At 40.0% G+C, this 24,630-nt stretch overlaps 1 protein-coding gene across 1 annotated transcript; it reads left to right on the top strand.

The window, feature by feature from the left end:
• The first annotated feature begins 959 nt into the window (after positions 1–959).
• Positions 960–24,139, top strand: LOC135472403 (conserved oligomeric Golgi complex subunit 1-like). Its single transcript, XM_064751888.1, has 28 exons — positions 960–1,168; positions 2,586–2,676; positions 2,888–2,932; positions 3,194–3,260; positions 4,027–4,136; positions 4,870–4,939; positions 5,312–5,491; positions 6,850–6,891; positions 7,334–7,420; positions 7,967–8,108; positions 8,384–8,440; positions 8,910–8,972; positions 9,646–9,727; positions 10,033–10,138; positions 11,214–11,315; positions 11,795–11,886; positions 12,692–12,850; positions 13,483–13,650; positions 13,832–13,924; positions 14,420–14,515; positions 15,007–15,114; positions 15,706–15,799; positions 17,308–17,385; positions 18,017–18,093; positions 18,801–18,990; positions 19,268–19,399; positions 19,727–19,924; positions 22,926–24,139. The coding sequence occupies exons 1-28, from the start codon at positions 1,009–1,011 to the stop codon at positions 23,064–23,066; spliced, it is 3,030 nt and encodes a 1,009-aa protein (XP_064607958.1). The 5' UTR covers positions 960–1,008; the 3' UTR covers positions 23,067–24,139.
• The last annotated feature ends 491 nt before the right edge of the window (positions 24,140–24,630 follow it).

The following is a 24,630-nucleotide window of genomic DNA, read 5'->3' as shown; positions in this document are numbered from 1 at the left end:
AAGCAAATGAAAGTTGGGTGGGACTGAGGAGGGGGAATAATATATCCCAGGCAATTAGGCCAGAGCTCGGGGACCACAAAGGCTCTGTTAGCTCTTTACAGATATACACATTGACCTGTACACGCGTTTGAATATGTTCAAGTCAGTCAAAAATAAAGACATCCATCTTCAAAGCTGTAATTAAACCATGCATATTTTGACAAAAATTTACTTAGTGGAGATTTTCTATAGTTTGTGTACTTACTTTCCGTACAACACAAATACAGCCAAATTATAGGCCTACTTGACTCAAACAGCAGATGCAATTAAACTAAACAATGTTTATTACATATATATTCACACATTTTTACTAACTGTTTCAAAATAAATGCATTTAATGGCGTCAGTTGGAAACTTCAAACGAGATGTGATGATACACTCTACAGCTATAGCCTTCACTGGAAATTGCTCTTCGGTTCAAAACGCTTTTTAAAAGGCTTAATTGTTACCACCTGTTTTTCTTGCGGTCCTGCAAGCATCTTAATGTCTTAATTTAGCAAAATGTAGACCCGTGCGTAGGCCTATATAGGGGCCTGTATATTACAATCAATAAATCTTAATAGATAATTCCTATTAATAGACTTATCACTTATCACGTGTGATGCACAAACATGCACTGTAATATATTGATGTTTAGACATTGAACATTAGACATTGAATCGTCGACCGCTGCCCAGCATTATGATGCAAGCTAAACTTGATCGATATTCTAATACTCTTTGTGCTAGAAATACATAAAACAAATGTTTAGTTTCTTCTGGATCATGATCTTTGTGGATAGTTCTAAATATTATTTTGGGTTCAAGTGCGAGTTTGATGATTCACAGAAATAGGCCTATCATATTTGTCGCGTCAAAATTAGGTCTACTTAATTTTCATGTGAATTTATATTGAATCAAGCTAGTCTGGGCATTAAAAATCCATTGTACTGCCCTCACTGAATGCTTAACATACAATACGGAGGTAATAATGTGGGTGAAATTTGGTAGAAGTGCCAATCCATACCGCGCCGAAGGTGACAAACGGGAGATAACTCAGCTGCCAATTTTGCTGTGCGTTATTTATTTTGAGCTATTTCCCTTGTCAATTGCGTGGCCGTTCAAGATGGCAGCCAGTAAAACATCGAAGGGTAAGGATAGAAAAACAGTGGTGTCATATTTATGTGAAATGAGTCATTTACCTCATTGATTGGTAATGATGTTTTTATTCAATGTAGATCTGTTACAAGCTTCCCTGTACAAAACTGTGCATAAAGGAGTAAATAAAGTATCTGTCAAGTGACGATATTTGGACATTTTATAATGCCTCGTATTTAAAACAGTTCATGTGAAGTTACCACAAGGATAAAAGCTTTTATTTGCTTAGAAAGTGATCTGGCGTAGCTTGTGTCCAATGAATAGAGGTCGTCCATAGTGGATCCATAGTGATCAAAGCAGAAGGCGACCACTGTTATTGGCACAAGTTATTATGTAGGGCTTATCAGTGTGATGGAGGAATGGTATCCTGGCATTTAGCCCGAAAAACTGGTCTAAGGATGACCTATATTCATTGATACGTGGAGACCGCTGCCATCCAGGAACGAACATTACCCAGTGTTACGTTCACAGCCGATTTCTTGGCTGTCTAGCAAAGTACTTCTGGAACGCTTGAATAGAACTAGCAGTGGCATCTAGCCCTGATGCCATTTTCCACAAACCAATCATAGGCCAGGAGCTGAGGAGGACTGTAACTACACATATTAATGACATATGTTGCCATGGTAGTTACATTCAGCTCTGATTCGCGCTGCACAGCCATGAGAGTTACAGTGTGAAAGATTCTCAGACATGTCTTAGTTCCTAAATAAGGAAACTTTGGGTTTGATTTCTTAAAATGAATGGGGCAGCTTCATCTAGTCCAAGATTGCTCAGAAGTTAGGTTTGTCAACATTTTGTTCGGCCGTGGATGGCCCAAAACCAACTTCAGAGCGCGCTCCATTTAAAAACCTGATGCAGTTGTCATGGCAGTGTGTCACGGCACTTGAGATAAAAATTATCTACCAAATATGTCTCCAAGGCCTTAACCTTATGCTCCTTATTGATTTATCATAAGCACAACGTTGATCTGTTATTTCCGGGTCCGTGTGGGCCTGTGATCCCTTGGTTATGCTCAAAACAAAGGGCTGTACTCACAGCATCGACATATCTGACAATGACAGGGAACTGCATCAGGTTTTTAAATGTAGCGTGCTCTGACCTTGTTTTAGGACCATTCTTGGCCGAATAAAATTTCGCCAAACCTAACATCAGAGCAATCTCAGAATGGGCTTCATCCACATTTGTCACTGGCAATTATACATTGTCTTTGAGTACTTTTTGCTGAGAAAAACCCACCTAAGAGCTTGCATTTTCACCATATCTCCTTTTTTCTGTCATTTGCACACTCTGTTTCTTTTGCACAGCTGTTTTAAAAGAGATGGTTTTAGTCTAGTACCCTGCCTCCTGTGGGATGTAGCTGGCAAGGTAGGAAAACCAAAATAAAACTCTTCTATGTTTTGTCCCTCAAAGCTGCGGTGGAGCAGGATGCTGACCTGGAGGCTAACACCTTGTTTGAGAAACACACAATAGAGGAGATCAGAACCCTGGAGAAGAAAGCAAGGTTAGTGGCTACATCCATATAACATCATAAATCCATTTTCACAATGAAGGCTAAATAATAAACACTTTCACAACGAATCCTGAATAATAATGGACCACAGTTAATAGATGTTCAGACCCACACGTGAATATGGTATCAGTTCTGACCATCATTAAGTACACTTGGCTTGTATGGAATGTATTTGATTGAAACTTGCCACTTTGTCTTTCAGAACAGATATTGAGAGGAAGAAAGAAGATTTGAGGGTCATGGTCGGGTAAGATGAAGCATTTGCAAAGTCAGTTTTGTTTTTTTTTCACGTACATTTTCACTAAGTCAGTTGTACTGTTAGTTCCTAAGAACAAGTGTTGATAAATATTGCATAATAAGAGAACTTTGTAGAACACGCTTGATTGTGAGATGTTTACTTAGTCTAAAGATTGTACTTGTTATCATATCTCTGTTTGCTGATAGTCGGTATACAAGCACATGCATATAAACATCAAGTTTCCTTCATTCATGTTTCTGTATGTTGTAGTGAGAGATACCGTGACTTGATTGCTGCTGCTGACACTATCACAGAGATGAAGAAAATCTCCAGCAATGTAAGTGACTGTCCATAATCCATGTTTACGGGTGATCATTCAGGCACACAAGTTGATGATTCAGTCCCAACCTTGGTCACACAAGGTGTTTGCTCACGTCTACCCTTGGATGAAAGGAATTTTATTAGTTGCCACAGCTTCGAAATGTGGCCAAGACTTTAACAGCTCCCGAATCCTAGGGTTGCTGTGGTGAAGTTCGGCAGAGACGGCTTCCCTTCCACCAAATATGCCATAAACATTGATCTCACTCTGGATAGGTTTTCTCCACCTATCAAACTGACCATCCAGTCAAATCAAATCCACAAGTGGCCAACATGTGAACAGGTGTTGTAGGAGATCTCCAAACCCTAGAAAGGCATCAAAGTTAAGACTCATACACTTTATCCCCCCAAATCCTGGAAATAGGTTCAATACAAAATTGGAAGACCAGTGTTCTAAATTTAATTTTCTTGAACTATCTGCAATGGTCCTATGGTGGCTTGAAATTTTTTTTTTTGAAAAATTAATGAAGATTACATTTAAATGTGAAATAGAAACTTTGTTGTAAAGCACAAAAAGTGAAGCATTGCTTAAATCAGTAATTATGAATACTTTGTTAGCAGGGGATGATATCAGTCAGTAATTTTGAATACTCTGTGACCACATGATGACATTAGTCAATAATTATGAATACTCTGTGACCATGTGATGACATCAGTCAGTAGTTGTAAATACTCTGTGACCAGGTGGTGACATCAATCAGTAATTATAAAAACTCTGTGACCAGGTGATGACATCAATCAGTAACATGGAGCAACTTTGTATGAACCTGAAACAGAACTACATGGTGAAGGGCATAGCTGTGCCGCAGAGGTCTAAACCTGAGCTACGCAAAAGGTCAGTGGCTGTGTCTTTTTCTGTCATGTCTGTGTCTGTTCTTGACATGGCTGTGTCCTTTCTTGTTATGGCTATGTCTTTTTCTGTCATGGCTGTGTCTTTTCCAGTCATGGTTGTGTCTTTTCCTGTCATGGCTGTACCTTTTCCTGTCGTGGCTTTGTCTTTTCCTGTTATGGCTGTGTCTTTTTCCTGTTATGGCTGTGTCTTTTCCTGTCGTGGCTGTGTCTTTTCCTGTCATGGCTGTGTCTTTTCCTGTCATGGCTGTGTCTTTTCCTGTCGTAGCTGTGACTTTTTTCTGTCATGGCTGTCTTTTTCTGGCATGGCTGCATCTTTTCCTGTCATGGCTGCATCTTTTCCTGTCATGGCTGTGTCTTTTTCTCTCATTGCTGCATATTTATTCATGCATAAATATTTAACAGTGACATTCTGTAAACTGTGGACATACATGTAGGTATTGGCAGAGATCTTTCTGTTCCTGCACCCTTCAAACCCTGAAAACAGTCAGATTTCTAACTTGTTTAAGTGTAATATTTTTCATTATGGTGTAAAGGTTCCATTATAAACAAAGAAATAAACAAACAAATTGACAGGTGAATGAAGCTTTGAAGAGGAGGGAGAGAGTGTGTAGTTATCAGCTACAAATGATTTTGCAATTATAGCAGGAAGAAAACTTAGTCTTTCTTGCATATGTAAGCAGATGAGATGTATGGTCTCTGATTTGTGTCTTTACCAGGAAACAAGAAGAAACACAATTCTATGGAATTGCATCACAAATCAAGCTTCTGCTTGATATGCCAGAAAAGGTGAGGAAACATTTACATACTTAATAAATCATTAATAAAAACTTAATGAAAAATTTCAGAATTTTTAATTATAATTTAATAATGCAACCAAGACTTAAATAAAGACTTTCATACAGTTACATTCTTGTTTGGAAAATAATATTGTGTGACTTTCCTCAGATGTTACTTTTAGTATACTTCTGACAATTTTGTTAAAGGAAATGGATTAGGTACTGGATATGCAATGGCAGGAATCATGGATTGGATTACGTATGTTGTAATTTCACAATTTCATTTCTTTGAAATTTAGGTGGTCTTGATAAAGTGTGTGAGACATGGGAGAAAGTAGTCAATAATTTGATCAGTTTCCTTTGGAGTGTTGTTGTTTTTCAGCTGTGGAGTGCAGCAGACTCCTGTGATCACCTGACAGCCACTCGTCTGTACCTGCTATCCCGTCACATCAACACCAGCCTTCACCTGGACTCCCATCAGTCCTCCACCATCTTGTCATGGTTTCCTGTACTCAGCAGACAGTGGGCCGCTATCAGCCACTTCAAGAGTACTATACTCCAGGTAGGTTTTCTCAAGAGTATCATCGTCCAGTAAGGTTTGCTCCAGAGTACCATACTCCAGGTAGATTTGTTCAGCTATTAAGAAATGGTGTTCCTGCTATGAGCGTCAGATGGCAGTTCTGTCATCATGGAGGTGAACTTTATTGACTCTATAGACACTGTTTTGACAGTGTACTAGACACCCATAGCAGGAACATTATTTCTGCTTTGTAACCTTCCTTAAAATCTTTAATATGATTAAAAAGTAATTAAATGAGAAAAAACTTGACTCATGCAAACACTTGTATGAAGTAACATTGGAAGATCCCAGCATATTGATGCTAAATAGAACACAGCCTACAATGTCACTCACACCAGGTCCAACCATTCACGATAAACAAAACAGGTACCAGCCTGTATGGTCACTGATTTTAGTTTATACAAGTATCAAACTGCACACAGCTGTTGAAAGGTTTCTCACACATTTCTCTTTGTGAAATTAACACTGCTGTCAGGTGGTGTTTACCTATTATCTGCCACACACTAGTTACAATGTAGTGCACATGCTTGTTTTTACTGTGACGTCATGACGTCACATCTGCCTTCACTAGGAATGGAATACAAAGTTGCAAACTCCGGCTCACACCTGTTACATTTTTTCACCCTTTTCTATTATGTCACAATATTTTTGTTGAGGAAGGAATTAAAAGTAATGGTGTCATGAGAAGTTGTTGTTTAACAGTACCCATTATTATTTGTCAACGAGAATGATGTCCTCTGTACATTCCATACACTCGTCCATTCCATACACTCGTACATTCCATACACTCGTACATTCCATACACTCGAGCATTCCATACACTCGTACATTCCATACACTCGTACATTCCATACACTCGTGCATTCCATACACTCGTACATTCCATACACTCGTGCATTCCATACACTCGTGCATTCCATACACTCGTACATTCCATACACTTGTACATTCCATGTATGTCAACAGATGAGCATTTTTGCACATGCAAAAGGGAGTCTGACATTGGATTTATTGTCTGTTATCCACTTCTTTTCATATAATAGCGAGAACCTTAGCTTAGTAGAATGGAATAAAACCTGAAAAACAGCTGTGAAAACATCATGTAGAAATCAAATCACACAATTAATCATGTAAATCATATTACAGAACACCGCACAATAGAATTGATGATGCGCCAGAACAGAGTAAAGCATGTTACATGTCCAGCCTTCTTCCTATTAATGCTTATAGAAATGGTAATATAATAAAGTAAAAGTACATGTATATGTGTTATTTACTAGTCCACATGCTATTTTCTCAATGTCTTAAAGACGGACTATTATGCTAACTTTGTATTTCAGGGTTGCAGACAACTCCTTAAACAAGCCCATTCATCTGACAAGGTGAGTAACATTGACTGAGAGAAATCTTGTGAGAGAAAGATTTTTCTGAAAAAGAGATGTGTTTATTTGCTCGCGTTTTAACGTTGCCTTCTACTATGCTTTGGTGCATAACAAGACTTTGTTTTATTGTAACAGGAGGGACTCAGTGCTGATATATGTATTGTGATGCCTCAGTGGAATGCCTTGCTAAAGATACCTGACATAATGCCCAGTCCCAGTCACAATATACTGGCCAACCATGACTTCATAAATATAAACAAAGTATTGCTTTTTGTGCTGAAATTGATTTTTGACATTGGAATATTATCCTGTCTGAAAGAAAACCTCTAATCACAAAGCTGAACGCACCTTCTAAGAATCAGGCAAAATGACTAGCTATGTCGCAGAAGACAGTTTAGGCCCTAAACAGTACGTTTATATTGTGTTATTTTCCCTCAAACAGATGATAGCAGAAGCGCTGTGTTCCATCATGCTCCTGGAGGATAGCACACCTAGACAGGTGTTTAATGAGTTCCTGCTGGCGAGGACGGTGAGGATATATCCCTGTTTATCTGTGTTTAATTCAGATCTATCCCCTTTCCATGTAGTGTTGTTGGCTGAGCAGGTTTATCACTGCTCCTGCAGAATCCATACTTAACATGTACACCATTATGCATTCCATTTACAGCACTGGGAAATCAGAAATAATAATAAAGAGTCCAAAACCTTGGCATGTTTGGTGACTTCTATATTTTTGTTTACATTCTGTGTTTTGTGTCTGTGTTTACATTCTGTGTTTTGTCTGTTTTTACATTCTGTGTTTTGTGTCTGTGTTACATTCTATGTTTTGTGTCTGTGTGTACATTCTGTGTTTTGTGTCTGTGTTTACATTCTGTGTTTTGTGTCTTTGTTTACATTCTGTGTTTTGTGTCTGTGTTTACATTCTGTGTTTTGTCTGTTTTCACATTCTGTGTTTTGTGTCTGTGTTACATTCTATGTTTTGTGTCTGTGTGTACATTCTGTGTTTTGTGTCTGTGTTTACATTCTGTGTTTTGTGTCTGTGTTTACATTCTGTGTTTTGTGTCTGTGTTTACAGACAGCAGTGCAACAGATCTTTGCCCAGCACAATGCCAGCGTCAAGGAGCAGCTGTGCACAGTTGTACAGTTGGTGTCCACCACAGTCAACCAGATACATGCAGTGTTCTACTCAACGCAGAACAACACAGAGGATAACAAAGGTACACGGGCAGTTTGTGGCAGGATAGGTTTTCTCAGGTTTTGAAATGCTTTATTTTGCTTGAAGTAACAGCTATTCTATGTGAGGAAAACTCCCATTGATTCTGTCTTGTAATGAGAAACCTTGTTCCAGGTATATATGTATTCTGAACTGGATGTAGATCCATATTGAAACCAACAAGGTTTTCCGTGACCATAAATATGTAATAATGCTAATTGTTAATACTTTGTGAACCAATGAAAACCAGGAATGGATACGGGTGGTTTTCTGTTGCAGTCAACTCTGACCTTCTCCTTATGACCTTGGAAGAGGTCACCAGTAAATCTACTGAAGGTGAGAGAAGTATTTTGTGACTAATTTGTCAATATTGTAATAGTAATTGGGTTTGTCTGGTAAAACACTAACACAATATTTTTCATAAGGTGTTGAAAACTATTATTAATAATAGTAATATTACTGGCCACAGTAATAATTAATACTTGGATATGTAGCAAATTCTTTACTTTGTTACTTTATTTCCCCTTGGGTCTGCACTGTTTTTGATTTCCCCTTGGATCTGCACTGTTTTCTCCTAGCATAATACATTTAAGTGAAATATTCTTGAGCACATCGTTAAACACCGATCAAATATATAAAATAAAATACTTGACTTGTAAGATGGTCTATGTTAAATAAGCCAAGTAACTGGAAAAACTTATTATTGGAGTTACTTTGCTTATTTATTATGCTAAGCTGTTCAGTGCATCAACTAGAATTGCATGATGAGCTATGAAAAGGTTAGTGTAATCTTGTTGTGTTCTAGACTCTGGACTCCTGGATCTTCACAGCTCAATCTCAACCAAATACCTGCCTAAGACTGTCACAGGTGAGGCTCTCATTCTGCTCTGATGACTTGACATCAGGGGCTGAAGGTTTCATGAATGTATTGTACCTCCACCCTGACAAATATTAGCTCCATCACAGGAGTGAAATATCCTTTATGAAAAAGGCTTAAAACACCTATTAAGTCAGCAAGCAGTGAAAATCTTACTACTTACTACTTTACCTGAACCAAATGAAAAAAACAATAACAAAAAAACTAAAGAAGGTATCAAAATTCTAAATATTAAAGTGAAAGTGGCTTAAGCATGACCCAGGAGCCTCCCATCAATGCACTCGCTGTGAATTCAATTTCAGCTCATGCTGGCTTTTTCTCTGGTCGTACATGGGAAGGGCGCTCAGCAACCTGTGGATGTCGTGGGTCATGGGTTTCCCTCCTTGCTCAGCCCAATTTCCTCCCACCATATAATAAATGCTGGCTGCCGTAAAAGCTAAATATTCTTGAGTACGGCGTCAAACATCAATCAAATAAACAAATAAAATAAATAAGAAAAGAATGAGCACATTAAGCTGTGGGTGTATTTGTGAAAAAAAGGTGCATAGTTTGTTATACTTGCACTTTATCAATTGGAGTTTTTGACAAAGCTGCACATCATTGTGAGAGGCTACATGTGTGTTGCAGTTCCCTGTTACAATCACGGTCATTTCTGTGTTGTTAGACTTTCACCCAACATTGAGAGCACCTGCTACCCCAGTGGCTGTACAACATCTACACGAGAACTGTGAGCAGTGGGTCAACACGTGAGTAGTCTCCCTTGATAGTATCATTTATGTGAGAGCTGCCAAGCAAAGCATTATTTGAGGAAGTTTGTTGCACAGGATTTCCACGTTTACTTTCGCTGCATTGACATTGAAACCCCACAATAGTTTTGAACTTGATTATGACGCAGACATGTTCATGGTTTGCCTAGATTTGCAGCAGTCTGATCAGATATCTCAAAATAAAAGGCCTGCTAAAATAAAATCTACAAACAGAAGATAAACATTTGTCTGGACGCTTCAAGTTATTGCTATACATATCTAGGATGTTTTATGTCATTGTCCAGGTGTGTAAATGATGTGAAGTCTGGAGTTGGGAAGCTGCTTAACTTTGTGAACTCTGTGAAGAGACTGGCTGACATCAGGGATGCTGTGTGGCAGATACAAGGCCAGGTGAGGCTTGATGTATGAACAGGTGCCATATGGCTGTAAATGCAGCGGTATGTTTTTATTTTAAAAAGAAAACAGTTATAAATAATATAATCTTAGTTGTTTTTTTTTTTGTTTGTTTTTGTTTTGTTCTTTTTTGTTGTCAGATGAACTTGATTACTGAGTAAATCAGTTTTGGAATTGTTACAAGGCCTTGGAATATGCCATGGTAGAGAAACCAGAAACACAATGTCATTTCACTTGTACCATACACAGATATTGTTAAAAGGAAGAACAGGGTTCATGTGATGTCCCCTGTTTTTTTTTTTTTTTTTTTTTCGTTACAGAACCATGTAACTCTCCCTAGATTGTTCACAGTTCATAACATGGTGGCATATCATTGATACATATGTATATTTGGTCTAATTTTTTTCCTTTAAGGTTTGACAGTTAAATATAGAGTGTTACATTACCTTTGTAAGTCCATTCACAGCCATACAAGCCACTGTAAACCTATTTATTATACACTCTGTTTAAACTTGCAATTTAAAGTAAGTTAAAGCTGACATAAACATTAGTCATCTGTCTATGAAATTTTGTTAACTCTTTACTTTTTTAAAATCTCAGACACCCATAGTGAAACCATGTGATGAAGGTAGAGAAAGTCTAGCTATATCAGAAGTGTTAGGCACCTGTTTTTGATCACAGGGACTATAACATGAATGTCTGAAAAAAGTTTCATGAAAAGTAATTTAGAGTAGACCAATTTTGGAGAAAGTTGAGAAAGTAAATGCTTGAGAAGTTCCTAAAGGAAGGAGGCATCAATTTTCCATCTGGAACAGGGTGAGACAGGTGATCAGTAAATTAATGTCAACAAAGGTTGCCTAACATTTTTCACAGGTCACATGGCACAGTAGGACTGTTTTTACCTTTGACGACAAAAGAGTTCCAACTGGAAACTGTTATTATGACCTCATAGAGAGTAAACTAATTGGCCAGTGATGTTCTGTCATGGCATTGGCAGTGTGCAGTATGATCACATGACCACATAATCGCATTAGAGCTGGATGGTTAGCTGTATAATAAATATGTGTTACAGGAGAGCCTTTCTTCGTGGGACCTGGTTTGCCAGCGAGTCCTCCGGAGACCTCTGTCAGTCTGGGAACTCTTCATCCGGCCACTTTTCCTTGACAGGATTAAGGTACAGTCCCTGAATTTACGACCTCTTCTTAAAGCTGATTCTTTAGACTGATGTATAACATTTTATAAAATCTTGACAGAACAGATTTCTCCAATCATTTTGTTGATCTAGAAGATTAATAATACTGGTTCCTGTTTTTTGCAAAAATTTCGTGATAATGTCCCAATGAGCTGAGTTGGCATTTCAGGAGCCGTGCGAGATAAAACAGGGTTGGGGCTCTAGCAAACAAATGCAGCTAAAATGTGAGATTTCACTGTATTTGTCAGGCTGAATATACATCTCGGTCTGTCGGTCCAACGGCACCGTCAACAGCTACTGCAAAATCACGCCTTTTATCAGCTTTAGTTCACAAGAGCCCCCGCCATGTCTCGTCCAAGCCTGCATGAACTTGTGGGTCTCCTGAAATGCCGACTCTGCTTCTACCAAAAGTCCTATAGCAAAGCTCCTTGTCATGCTGCGCTCTATTCTGTCTTCCCCAGGCTTTAGTCCAGTACCAGTGTGACACTACACTAGAGCTGACCAAGAGGCAGATGGCTAGGTTTGTCATGGAGACAGCAGATGAGGACAATAGGTGGGTCCCGGCTTTAAGACCTTCCTTATTTGTATTGCTTTCATGGTAGGATGTGAATGTTAGCAGTTCACTGTGAACATTTCAACACCATTGTCAAGCCTTACATCTGGGTTTACATCCGTGATAGTCATCAGAGCCCAGAGGTGCAATCTCCATCTAGATTCTTTTGACACCTGTCATAAACATGTAGCCAAATGTATTAAATTGGACATTACATGTATATCACAAGCTATGATAAACCTGAATGTTTTTTAATCTAATTTTTGGCTCAGTTTGTTAGTAAGACATGTGAAGATGTGTAATAATTATTGGGACTCTTCGTAAAGTCTTGTGTATCTACACTGTCTTCAGTGCATCGCACTTCTTTACTGTATTGTGTGGTTTACACAAAGTACAGACCACTTAGGTGGCCAAATGGTTAGAGCATCTGCTCTAGAGCATCCGGAGACCTGAGATCAAACCTGGGTGGGGATATACAAAAGGCTTTAAAAATGGTGCTAGCTGCTGCCTCGCTTGCTGCTCAGCAGTAAGAGGTTAAAGCAAGGTAACAGGATTGGTTGGTGTGGTGTCAGTATAATGTCTTGTGTCTTCAACATGATACTTCAGATTTTTGATGACATTAAGTTGCCCTGCCACAAGAAAACATAGTATATGTGTACTCTCCTAAGAACTCCTCCTCAGCAAATTGTTAATTATGATGTAAAATCCCAAGCATACATACGTACACAAGGTACAAGATGTACTGCACAATACTGTCCTCTAGCTCAGCCAGGTAATTCAATCAAATTGTTGCCTTCCTATCCAGGTTAATGCAGCAGGAGCGTGATGTGTCTATGTATGTTTGGCGCGAGATGACAGGTGACATCCCCACAAACAGCGCCTGGGTGCCGGCCGGCAGTAAGACACTGGCTGACGGAGGGGGGCTGATGATGAAAGCTAAAGCCTTTACTCCTGTTGTACAGAGGTGATAATATCCCTGGCCCCAGGGAAAGCCATATTCTGAAGCAGTTTTCTTTTCATATATGAAACTAGTGACCATATTTATTTATTTATTTGATTGGTGTTTAACGCCGTACTCAAGAGTATTTCACTTATATGATGGCAGCCATCACTATGGTGGGAGAAAACCCTGCATAGCACAGGGAAGACCCACGACCATCCACAGGTTGCTTGCAGATCTTCCCACGAACGGCCGGAGAGGAAGCCAGCATGAGCTGGACTTGAACTCACAGCGACCGCATTGGTAAGAGGCTCCTGGGTCATCATGTTTCGCTAGCGCGCTAACCAACTGAGCCACAGAGGCCCCTAATAACTCTAAGCGGTTTGGCTAAGTTATCTGCCACTTTTTATGCTACAAGTGTAAATTATGGGTAATATCTTTTGGATTTGACGAATTTAATATTTGATCTACATGTATTTTTAATAAATTTCATGCTTTCTAAATATCAGAGAATTCTTATATCTGCAAGCTTTGTTCAATTGGATCAGTTTTGAAACATTATTTTTATGCACCATTACTTTGTCACATACAGTTTTGGGAAGTCTTTAACACCTTACAGTATACCTGCATATCTCCATTATCTGTTTGCCTTTCAGTCTGTGTAAAGGTTTTGATGAGAAACTGAAGCAGATGCTGGAGGATGACCAGCATTACTTACAGGCAGACGAACAGATTGACACAAATAAAGGCCCTTTTGACAGGTTCTCTGACGACGCCCAGATATTATCACATGTCCAGAGCTCTGTGGAAGGCTGTATTAACCAGTGAGTTGTCTCCCCTTGTTGTTGCTGTTTTAATAATAGCGTGGAAGAAGGCTATACTTTAATTTAATTTGATGTGCTCTAATTGTAATACAATAAAGGCACCCAAAACATTATGTTCGTGAATTTTACGTATTATTTTGTTAATACACACCCAAACTTTGTGAATGTTTATAACTTTCAGACTTGTTACCTATGTGAGGCAGCAGTTGAACTTGTGGGGGTCGGCCCTTCAACAGGTGCAGGTGGCAGATATACAACGGGTTACCTGTAATAAGTGAGTGTTTGATGATGTCATCAGGTTGATGGGACTGTTCAGGTGTTATTAACACTGTACTGATGACATTTACATGGGAAAGTGGGGCTTTAACTGATGGACTCAAGAGTTGAGTAGTTTGGTTTAATACTTGTGTATATCATTTACATCATATCATATCTTCACTATCACATTCGAGGCCGCAGGCAAGTCTTTCAACAGGAGGAAGTGTGGCTGTCCTTTTCAGTTCTTATCCTAGTACCAGCTATAGTAGTAAAAATTTGTCATTAGCTCAGATGGTAGAGAGCCGGATTTTGGATGGAGATACCCTGGTTCAAATCCCAGGGGGATCCACAGATTAAATCATTTGTCATTAACATTTGTATTTATCATATGGCATCTCGTGCAAAATTTGGAATTTAATTTAAACGTTTCACATTTTAGAAAGAGATAGCTTACTTAGCCTGATTGGGGCAGGATGACAAAAATAAACCATGTGTTTATTTTTGTTTTCAGAGTACTGTTGGTGGGCCGTTTCTGTGTTGCATTGTCTGAGCTGACACCTCACTTTAAGAAGTGTGTCCTGGGGCCCAGTATGAGAGAAACACAAAGGTGGGTAGTGCCTGATACAGATTCATCAGTATTTGTTTCGGGGTTTTGTGGCCTCTTTCAGGTGAAGAGGAGGAACTGAAGTTGTTGTTTGTGTGGAAATCCAGATGCAAAGTCTGTTACAAAACAGACAAGGAAATCTTTTAATCCTTTTAATGGGATTATACTTCATATCAATATCAGGAAGTTGTTTTTAATGCTGCATGTTGTTGTGGTTGACTTTTGTTTGGGGCTGCACTGGGTTATTGGTGTAAACTGCTACACCACTAGAAAACTTTGGGACAACTTGGGAGATTTTGGGAGAAACCCTTCGATTTAGGGAGGCCTAACCACAATAATGCTGACCACTGTCTTATAAGTGAAATATTCTTGAGTACAGCGTAAAAGACCAATCAGATAAATAAATCATTTAATGACTGTTCAGTTTCTTTTTGGCATTCATTAGTCTGTATGGTTCGAGGAATTACATCATGACCAGGTTGTATCTATTGCAGAGCGCTGAAGAAACCTGTGTTCACTCGGTCCAGCTCTAAAACACCTGATGACCCCTCATGGTCAAAGGTGAAGGCCTTGCTCTCTGATGTGAGTTTGGATGCCTACAGGTGAGTATAACTGAGCTTTTGGGGCCATGTCTTATGTTGACGGGGCGCCCAGCATGTTACACCCTCTGTGGCCTCTAACACAAGATGTTGTCAACAAAATTTCAGGACTCTTGCTAGCTGAAATGTCCAGTGGGTTTTGGTAAATGTACAGGCTAAACATTAATCAGTAGGAGAGTTATCAGTTAAGTGATTGAGGGGAATATTCATTGTCAGTTAAGTAAATGGGGGATTTGTCAGTTAAGTCATTCTGGCCTTGTCATTTAAGTGACTGGGGCCCCTGGACATTCAACCATTCGTAATCTTTTATCTGTATTTTAAAATCATTAGAACTGTTAGAGAATACAGGTTACAAATTATAAATGCATTAGTTTTGTTTTAATGGAAATGGGAACTGGTCATAATGGAAAACCCACACAGACCATGTTTACTGTATATTTAATATTTGCCTTACACACACACATGCCTATTCACTATAGGCATTTCCAATATAGATATTGATGTATACATGAGATTCACCTGTATAAAGTCTTGGCTGCTGTGATGGTTATACATTGTGCACGTATTATCTGGATGCGGTCTTTGTGTGTACAGGATCTGGACTGGCACTACCGCCGCTAGCCTCCTCAAGCAGTTCTCTGAGGCCCTTAACAGTGAGAATGGCAGGGATGTCCTCATTGCTTGTACTGTGAGTCATGCTCTGCTTGTTTACGTGTGATATATTGTATATACATGTAGATGATTGATGTGAGGTTGTCAATTTAATCTGCCATAACAGGGGCCGCCATCATGACAGGATTAAGTTCTGATATATACTGCACTCATTTTCCCATGCTGCTCAACTCAACTTGTTAGCCAATTAGATAGTGTGTAATAGTGCTGCAGCTGTTTAGATTGGGTGGAAATTCTACATTTTCTGTACAAAGCACTGGAAGGCTCATCCTGTTTTAGCTGCAGCTGTGTGACCCCTGACCAAAGAGGTCGGATCTAGCTCTTCCTGTTTGCACTGCAACTGTGTGACCCCTGACCAAAGAGGTCGGGTCTACCTTTTCCTGTTTTCACTTCAGCTGTGTGGCTCCTGGCCAAAGAGGTCGGATCTAGCTCTTCCCATTTTCACTGCAGCTGTGTGGCCCCTGACCAAAGAAGTCAGATCTAGCTCTTCCTACTTTCACTGCAGCTGTGTGACCCCTGACCAAAGAGGTCCAATCTAGCTCTTCACGTTTCCACTGCAGCTGTGTTACCCCAGACCAAAGAGGTCAGATCTAGCTCTTCCTACTTTCACTGCAGCTGTGTTACCTCTGACCAAAGAGGTCCAGTCTAGCTCTTCACGTTTCCACTGCAGCTGTGTTACCCCTGACCAAAGAAGTCAGATCTAGCTCTTCCTACTTTCACTGCAGCTGTGTGACCCCTGACCAAAGAGGTCCAATCTAGCTCTTCACGTTTCCACTGCAGCTGTGTTACCCCTGACCAAAGAAGTCAGATCTAGCTCTTCGTGTTTTCACTGCATCTGTGTGGCCCCTGACCGAAGAGGTCAAACCTAGATCTTCCTGTTTGACTGCAGCTGTGTGGCCCCTGACCAAAGAAGTCAGATCTAGCTCTTCCTACTTTCACTGCAGCTGTGTGACCCCTGACCAAAGAGGTCCAATCTAGCTCTTCACGTTTCCACTGCAGCTGTGTTACCCCTGACCAAAGAAGTCCGATCTAGCTCTTCGTGTTTTCACTGCATCTGTGTGGCCCCTGACCGAAGAGGTCAAACCTAGATCTTCCTGTTTGACTGCAGCTGTGTGGCCCCTGACCAAAGAGGTCGGATCTAGCTCTTCCTGTTCTGAATGCAGTTTTAAATCGATTTGGAGGCTATTGTGTACTCTTCGTAGGTTCTGCGGTTTTCGTCTCATTTCGTGACATTGTTAAATGCTAATGAAACAATAATTAAATCAGGTTGGTCCAGTTTAAAAAAAAGAATCAAGGAAAGCACTTGATAGATCCATGTCAGTAAACAAGTCATATGTTTGTAGTCATCTCATGAAAATGGTAGGTTGTGTAACTTAATGGTTGTCTTATACACTCTAGTAGACGTTCAGCTGTACAAGAAAGCACTGCCCAATACCCAGAATATATTATGACAGAACTGATTTTTTGTGGAGATGAAAGAGTTTGAATGGAGAATGTCAAAGAACGATGTTGTTGTTGTTGTAGAGATGGGAAGAGGTGGAAATCCAGGAGGAGACTGAGGATGGCACATCTGTAAAGTCAACCATCAGAGTGCCCATGCAGGTCTGTGCAGTTCTGCTCCTCACTGCCATACTAACTCTCAAAGTCCGGAAAGCTTTATGTCTAACCATACTTTGGAAGGCCTGCCAGCAAGCTGCAGGTTGTTGCAGGTTTCCCTCCCACCATAGTTCTGGTCGCTGTCGTCATATAAGTTAAATGTTCTTGAGTACAGCATGAAACACCAATCAAGTACAATAAATAAAAGCTTTGGGCTGATATTTTCAAATTACTTCAGAATTTCTTTTTCAGTCCATTAATTTATAGTATTATCACACTAGCTGATTTTATATTACTTTGCTATATTGACTGGTTCTGTCCACTTTATTTTGGTTTTGTTCAGTTCATTGTATGGACAGATTTAGTCCAGGGTATGGTATACTGTTGCTTTTGTTCCCATTATCACTCTGGCAGGTTTGGTGTGCTCCATCACAATGACTGGTTTGTCCACTCCATCACAGACCGGTTTTCTCCATATTATCACATGGACTGATTTTGTCCACATTATCACACTGGCTAGTTCTGTCCACATTATCACACTGTCAAGTTTTGTCCACTTTATCGCATTGACTGGTTTTGTACTCATTGTCACACTGACTGGGTTTGCCCACATAACACTCACTGTTTTTGTCCCCAGGCATCCTGGCATCTTCAAAGTCTGCTTTGCGCCCTGTGTCAGGAGATCAATAGGGTCGGAGGTCATGCCATTAGCAGGTCAGATACAAAAATATAAGTCATTTGTGCATTTGTTTTTTGTATGAAGTTAATAGGTTTCTAAGCTTTGTATGATGGTTTCTGGAAGAGTGGGTTACTTGACCATGGCAAGGCGCCAGCGAATTGCAGGAGCATGTGAATTCTGCTAGTCTCTCAACACACAGCTTTGTAAGAAAATGTATGTAGTGATTGTCATTTACTGGTGCTGTTGGTATTATCTATAGTGGCCATGATTCATGTTGTCATTTGAGTCAAAAATAAAAAGGCTAATGAAATGGGCAAATTCATGTGGCATTGGGATACACACTCCATAATCTTCATTAAAATTGGCAACATTTTGTGTGGTGTGAAATAAATATGTGTGTGTGTGTGTGAGTGTGCGTGTGCGTGCATGCATGTGCTCATTTTGTTGCCCCCTAAGATCAAGTTTGAAAAACTGCTTGATCCTTGGATAGGTTTTGCATATATGTAAACTTGGGATATAAATTCTCTGATGAATAGATATAAATATGTATTTATATACATTTGTGTGAATTACATGTATGTTTATATCACAACTAAAAGAACATGTGAATAGGTGTATAATTTATTTACATTTGAAAAGTAGCTTAAGCCTGTTCAGTTGAAATGACCGTTGGAACTAAACTAATTGTTGTTTGGTTAAACTTGTGAATTTTATTTGTGTAATTTTTTTTCTCTTTTATCAGATCTATTCTTCAAGATATAGTAAACCAGATTTCAGATGGAATCATTGGCTGTTATGAAAGGTTGCTACCAGATGGGAAATCAGGAAAATTTGGAGAGACTTACCTCCCCTTCACACAACAGAGGGCATTGCAAGCTTTGTTTGATGTGCGGTTCTTACTACAGATCATACCACGGAAAGATGACGATAAGGTGACGGAAAAAAATACTTCTGATCTTTTGGAAACATGTCTTGCACAGTATCAAGATCTTTGTACTCACATTTTGTGCAAAAAAGGCTTTTGTTCTTTACTCATATTGTGTGTTTGGAAGGTTTATACTTTTGTTGTGTTGCAATCTTATCTAAAAGAAATGGAGAAGTTTTCCTGGTTGCAAAAATTATCATGAATGGTTAAAAGTGAGTATATAAGTGAGATATATATGTTTTCATATACCTACTTCGCCACTGGTGCCTGTTTTCTGTATACAGGAAAGTAAGACTTACCAGAAGAGAGCTAAAGCTGTTATCAGCAGCCTAGAGGAGTTGGTGGACCCCTTTGACCTGGATGTCTTCTCACCATTCATACAACACCACCTCTCAAAACAGGCACACAGATCAGCAGTAAGTGTGATGGGATTTTTCTGATAAAAAGAGATGCTAGAGGGCAATTTAACAAGGGGAAATTGTTATTTAAAACATTTTGACAAAAGTTTCGCACTTCATGTATCTGTTATGTGGGGTGACGGTTGGTTCATAATAAATTGAACAATTCAAACTTTGAATAAAAATGAGAGCTGTCTCATCTGAAAAAGTAGGCCCTGTCCTTACAATTGAAGACATGAAATGTTTTAGATGTGATTGTAAAATTTAAGATTTAAGTGTCAGAATCTGTTGGAATCATTATATCTGAAACTGATTTAGCAGACAGAGTTAAACATGTATTGTCAGGTGTTGCTGGGTGCGTTAACAAGCATGGACAAACACGGAACATTGACGTCCTCCAAACAGCCAATTGGCAGTCGCCAGGAACAGCACAACATTCTGCCTCTGACCCTCAGCTCTAGCCGCTTCCCTCTGCTGCCACTCAGCTCACAGACGCCCCGATCCACATTCGGCCAGCCAATTCTGCCCCACACCACCTCAAAGGTAAGGGAATAATCACTTGAAGGGATACAGAATCTACATCGATTGGCTGACAGTGGAGATAGGGTTTTCTGGGTTAAATTCTGCAGACTTAGCCATGCTTGAGTAAGTCTGTTATGCCTAATGTTCACTTTAGGTTGGGTACATGTATTGCTACAAATTGCAGGTGGGGCCACTGTGGCTCAGTTGGTTAGCACTCTAGCTCAGCGTGATGACCCAGAAGCCTCTTATCAATGTGTCAAGTCCAGCTCATGCTGGCTTCCTCTCTGGCCGTACATGGGAAGGCCTTCCAGCAACCTGCGGATGGTTGTGAATTTATCCTCGGCTCTGCCCTGTTTTCTACCACAATAATGCTGGCCGCCATCAAATATAAGCGAAATGTTCTTGAGTATGGCATAAAACACCAATCAAAAAATAAATACAAATTGCACGTAAAGACACAAAATAATAGGAAACAATTTTCCTCACCCTGTGATTACTCTGATAATCTCCATTTCTAAATTAAAAACCTTCATTCCCCTCAAACAGAGCGGGTTTTATTAGATTCCAAGTAATTTCACTGCGAACTCTTTGTTGTACGTGTATCTGTGTCCTACAAGAGGAGTGTGACATTGAGTTTGGATGTTTATAACATGCTGGTACAAAGGCCTTATCAGTAGAAGCCGTTGGTTGAAAGCGAGGGAATAGTAATTTGAGTCTGTCCCACTCTGTCTCACTTTGGCCATCTGTCCCATCAGATCAAGTTCAAAAACCAGCTGTATTTTAACTATTTCCTTGATTCTGATTAGTGATTGTTTATTGTGCAATAACTGCATCAATGATCGTCGAATTATAATATAATTTTGTGTGCAGATTTACCTTGTGGCCCCTGAGATAACATTCAAAAGTTAGATTGATCCATAGATAAGTTTTGCTTACAAAGCATGGGGTATACATTCTCTAAATTTGCCAGTAATGGATCTGGTTTGTGATTGGTCTAGACCCAAAGGAAATATTTCATGAACACACATGGGAAATAACCGCATTTTTTTGTTATCAAAAAGATTGATAAACTGATTGATTTATGCCTCATATCTCATTCATCATCTGGTGCTTGCAAAGAGAAACATGGAAATATGGATAAGTAAGGCTTTGTTCACGCCCTTAATCATGAACGGGTAAATTAGTTGGACTAAGGCCTTGTTCACACCGTTAATCATGGATGGGTACACTGGTTCCCACATGCTTCTCAGGCCTTGTCCACTCTGTTAATCATGAACGTGTACACTGGTTCCCACATACCACTGGGGCCTTGTTCACGCTGTTAATCATGAACGGGTAAATTAGTTCCCACATTGGACTAAGGCCTTGTTCACGCCCTTAATCATGAACGGGTAAATTGGTTCCCACATTGGACTGAGGCCTTGTTCACACTGTTAATCATGGATGGGTACACTGGTTCCCACATGCTTCTCAGGCCTTGTTCACGCCATTAATGATGAATGGGTACACTGGTTCCCACATCTGACTGAGGCCTTGTTCACGCTGTTAATGATGAATGGGTACACTGGTGCCCACATCCGACTGAGGCCTTGTTCACGCTGTTAATCATGGATGGGTACACTGGTTCCCACATGCTTCTCAGGCCTTGTTCACGCCATTAATGATGAATGGGTACACTGGTTCCCACATGTGACTGAGGCCTTGTTCACGCTGTTAATCATGAATGGTTACACTGGTTCCCACATGCGACTGAGGCCTTGTTCACGCCGTTAATGATGAATGGGTACACTGGTTCCCACTTGTGACTGAGGCCTTGTTCACACTGTTAATGATGAATGGGTACACTGGTTCCCACATTGGACTGAGGCCTTGTTCACACTGTTAATCATGGATGGGTACACTGGTTCCCACATGCTTCTCAGGCCTTGTTCACGCCATTAATGATGAATGGGTACACTGGTTCCCACATGTGACTGAGGCCTTGTTCACGCTGTTAATCATGAATGGTTACACTGGTTCCCACATGCGACTGAGGCCTTGTTCACGCTGTTAATGATGAATGGGTACACTGGTTCCCACATCTGACTGAGGCCTTGTTCACGCTGTTAATGATGAATGGGTACACTGGTGCCCACATCCGACTGAGGCCTTGTTCACACTGTTAATCATGGATGGGTACACTGGTTCCCACATGCTTCTCAGGCCTTGTTCACGCCGTTAATGATGAATGGGTACACTGGTTCCCACATGTGACTGAGGCCTTGTTCACGCCGTTAATGATGAATGGGTACACTGGTTCCCACATGTGACTGAGGCCTTGTTCACGCTGTTAATGATGAACGGTTACACTGATTCCCACATCTGACTGAGGCCTTGTTCACTCCGTTAATCATGAATGGGTACACTGGTTCCAACATGCGACTGAGGCCTTGTTCACGCTGTTAATCATGAACGGGCACACTGCTTCCCACATCCGACTGAGGCCTTGTTCACGCTGTTAATGATAAACGGGTACACTGCTTCCCACATCCGACTGAGGCCTTGTTCACGCTGTTAATGATGAACGGGTACACTGCTTCCCACATCCAACTGAGGCCTTGTTCATGCTGTTAATGATGAATGGGTACACTGGTTCCCACATCCGACTGAGGCCTTTTCTCTATAGCTGATCAAACCTTAACCAATAAGGCTGTAAACTCAAATTCACTTCTTCTTGCCTCAGAAACAGCTTTATTCCCATAATATAAGTGAATAATTCTTGAGTAAAGCGTTACACATCAAGTAAACAAATAAAAAAATAAGTAAACAAGCAATGGAGTTACCATCAGGATAGTTTGTTTTCATCCCATTAAGGACTTCACGACAGCTTTGTGTTTGCTGTAGGCAGAGCTGCAATGATTTTGTTTGCTGGTTGCTGTTATGCCGGGAGTCTGGCTGTCTTCTCTCAATCTACCCATTATCTCCCACTTACGTTGTTGTGAGACTGTTTATTTGATTCCCTTTTGTTTGTTTCTGTTAACAGATCTCGAAAGACATGGGCTCGTCATTGACTGCTGTTGCCGCAGCAACCTTACCTCAGCAACCACAAGATTCCAACTCATTTTACAACAAGCTTGGGAGCATGGGGCAAATCTGGTTTTCAAACATTGGAAGCAAAAGTTAAACCTATTCACTAATGCACATCTGGATTTAAACTAACGGGAACAAAACTCACTACAGCAGTGGTAAAGGTATCATGATGTAGGCTCCTATTAGTAACAAACTAGTATATTGTGGGATAACGTCAAAACTTAGTAAAAACATTATCCACAAGTAATACTGTCTATGAGTGGTATATTGAATGGAACATATTTACATATACTTATTTCAATATACTTAAATGTTATTCATTCATTGTGACACCTGTTCTAGAGCTCTATTCATGTCTAAATTTTAAAACAGTTACAGTTCATTTTCTGTATGATAAAGGCAGATAAAAGTATTTGAATATCACAGATCGGGCATACAAAGAGTGGCACTAATATTAGACATTTAATATGGTGTTTTATTCTCATGGAAACCTGCCTGATGGTGGTGGGCTTCCCCTGGGTTCTGCCTGGTTTCCCCCATCCATAATACTGTCTGCTGTTGTAGAAGTGAAATATTCTTGAGTACCGCATAAAACACCAATCAAATGAATAAATAAATACTCGTGTGGTACTGACAGTGTTTTGAATCCCCCTCTAATTCATTTCAAGGAAACTTAACCAACCCAAGGAGCTGCATCCTGCCAGACTGGGGAAGAGATAACCAAGTGATCATGACTGACCTAACACTGTTTATATAAATATGTGTGAATCTTGGCCATAATGCAGGCCTAATATAATATATACCCTTATGTCTTCATATACATATGTATATATGTATATTGGGCTCTTCAGAGATGATTTAATTTTAGCCCAACAGATTAGATATGTATTTATACTCGCACTTTGTATGTACAGCCTCTGTGGGATTTAGGTATCAAATGCCTTATGTAGTAAACTGTAGAGGGTGTGTGTATGTGTAGGTAAGTGCTGACCACAGAGGGACATGTGTTCTGTTGTACATCTTGGGGCATGTACATACTTATATATGGTACAATTCAGGAACAAGGCTTCATTTATTTTTGTACAGAAGAAATGTATCAAAGCTAACATTTGCCCGCCAGGATCTAACACCTGTGCAACAGGTCCTGATTAAACATCCAGCTTTTGATCAGTTTTCCGTCTGGTTTGTTCATCTTTGATTACAGCAGAGACCAGATTGATGAGCATTTGGCCCCCTTGTGATATTGTTACTGTTGCTAATTTTCAGTCAAGTCCTCTGCAGGCTAACATTACTTCACCCAGCTTGCACTGACTTTTGGTACATTTCACCAGTAATAGATACAGGTATTCTCGCTTGGTTTGACTCTGTCTCAATGTTTGGACATTTGCCAGGCACATGGACTTGTGGACTGTACGTTGGGAAGGCTGCTACGTTCTTAGGTTATATTTCACTGTTACGTTTTTACCAATTTGGCAGTCAGTCACTGACGTGGGACTAGTCTTATACGTTACTTTGTCCATCTGTCCGTCCATTTGTCATACCTTCGTTGTTTAAAAAATATCTCAAGAAGGAGTATACGGAGGCAGCCCTAACTTATGTAACAGTTGGCATAGACTGCCATGAACTAGTGGTCTGAATGCCTGGATTTTAGGCATATC

Source organism: Liolophura sinensis, chromosome 8 (genome assembly GCF_032854445.1).
Source record: "Liolophura sinensis isolate JHLJ2023 chromosome 8, CUHK_Ljap_v2, whole genome shotgun sequence".
Taxonomy (NCBI): domain Eukaryota; kingdom Metazoa; phylum Mollusca; class Polyplacophora; order Chitonida; family Chitonidae; genus Liolophura; species Liolophura sinensis.
This window is presented reverse-complemented; position numbering and strand designations above follow the sequence as displayed.

What these genes read in the sequence shown, in the direction of transcription:
- LOC135472403 (XM_064751888.1), top strand. Translation starts at nt 1,009, where the DNA reads ATGTGGGTGAAATTTGGTAGAAGTGCCAATCCATACCGCGCCGAAGGT. An exon ending in CACCAGTAAATCTACTGAAG is followed by an intron (nt 8,441 to 8,909) that starts GTGAGAGAAGTA and finishes GTTGTGTTCTAG; the next exon opens with ACTCTGGACTCCTGGATCTT. An exon ending in AACAGGCACACAGATCAGCA is followed by an intron (nt 19,400 to 19,726) that starts GTAAGTGTGATG and finishes ATGTATTGTCAG; the next exon opens with GTGTTGCTGGGTGCGTTAAC.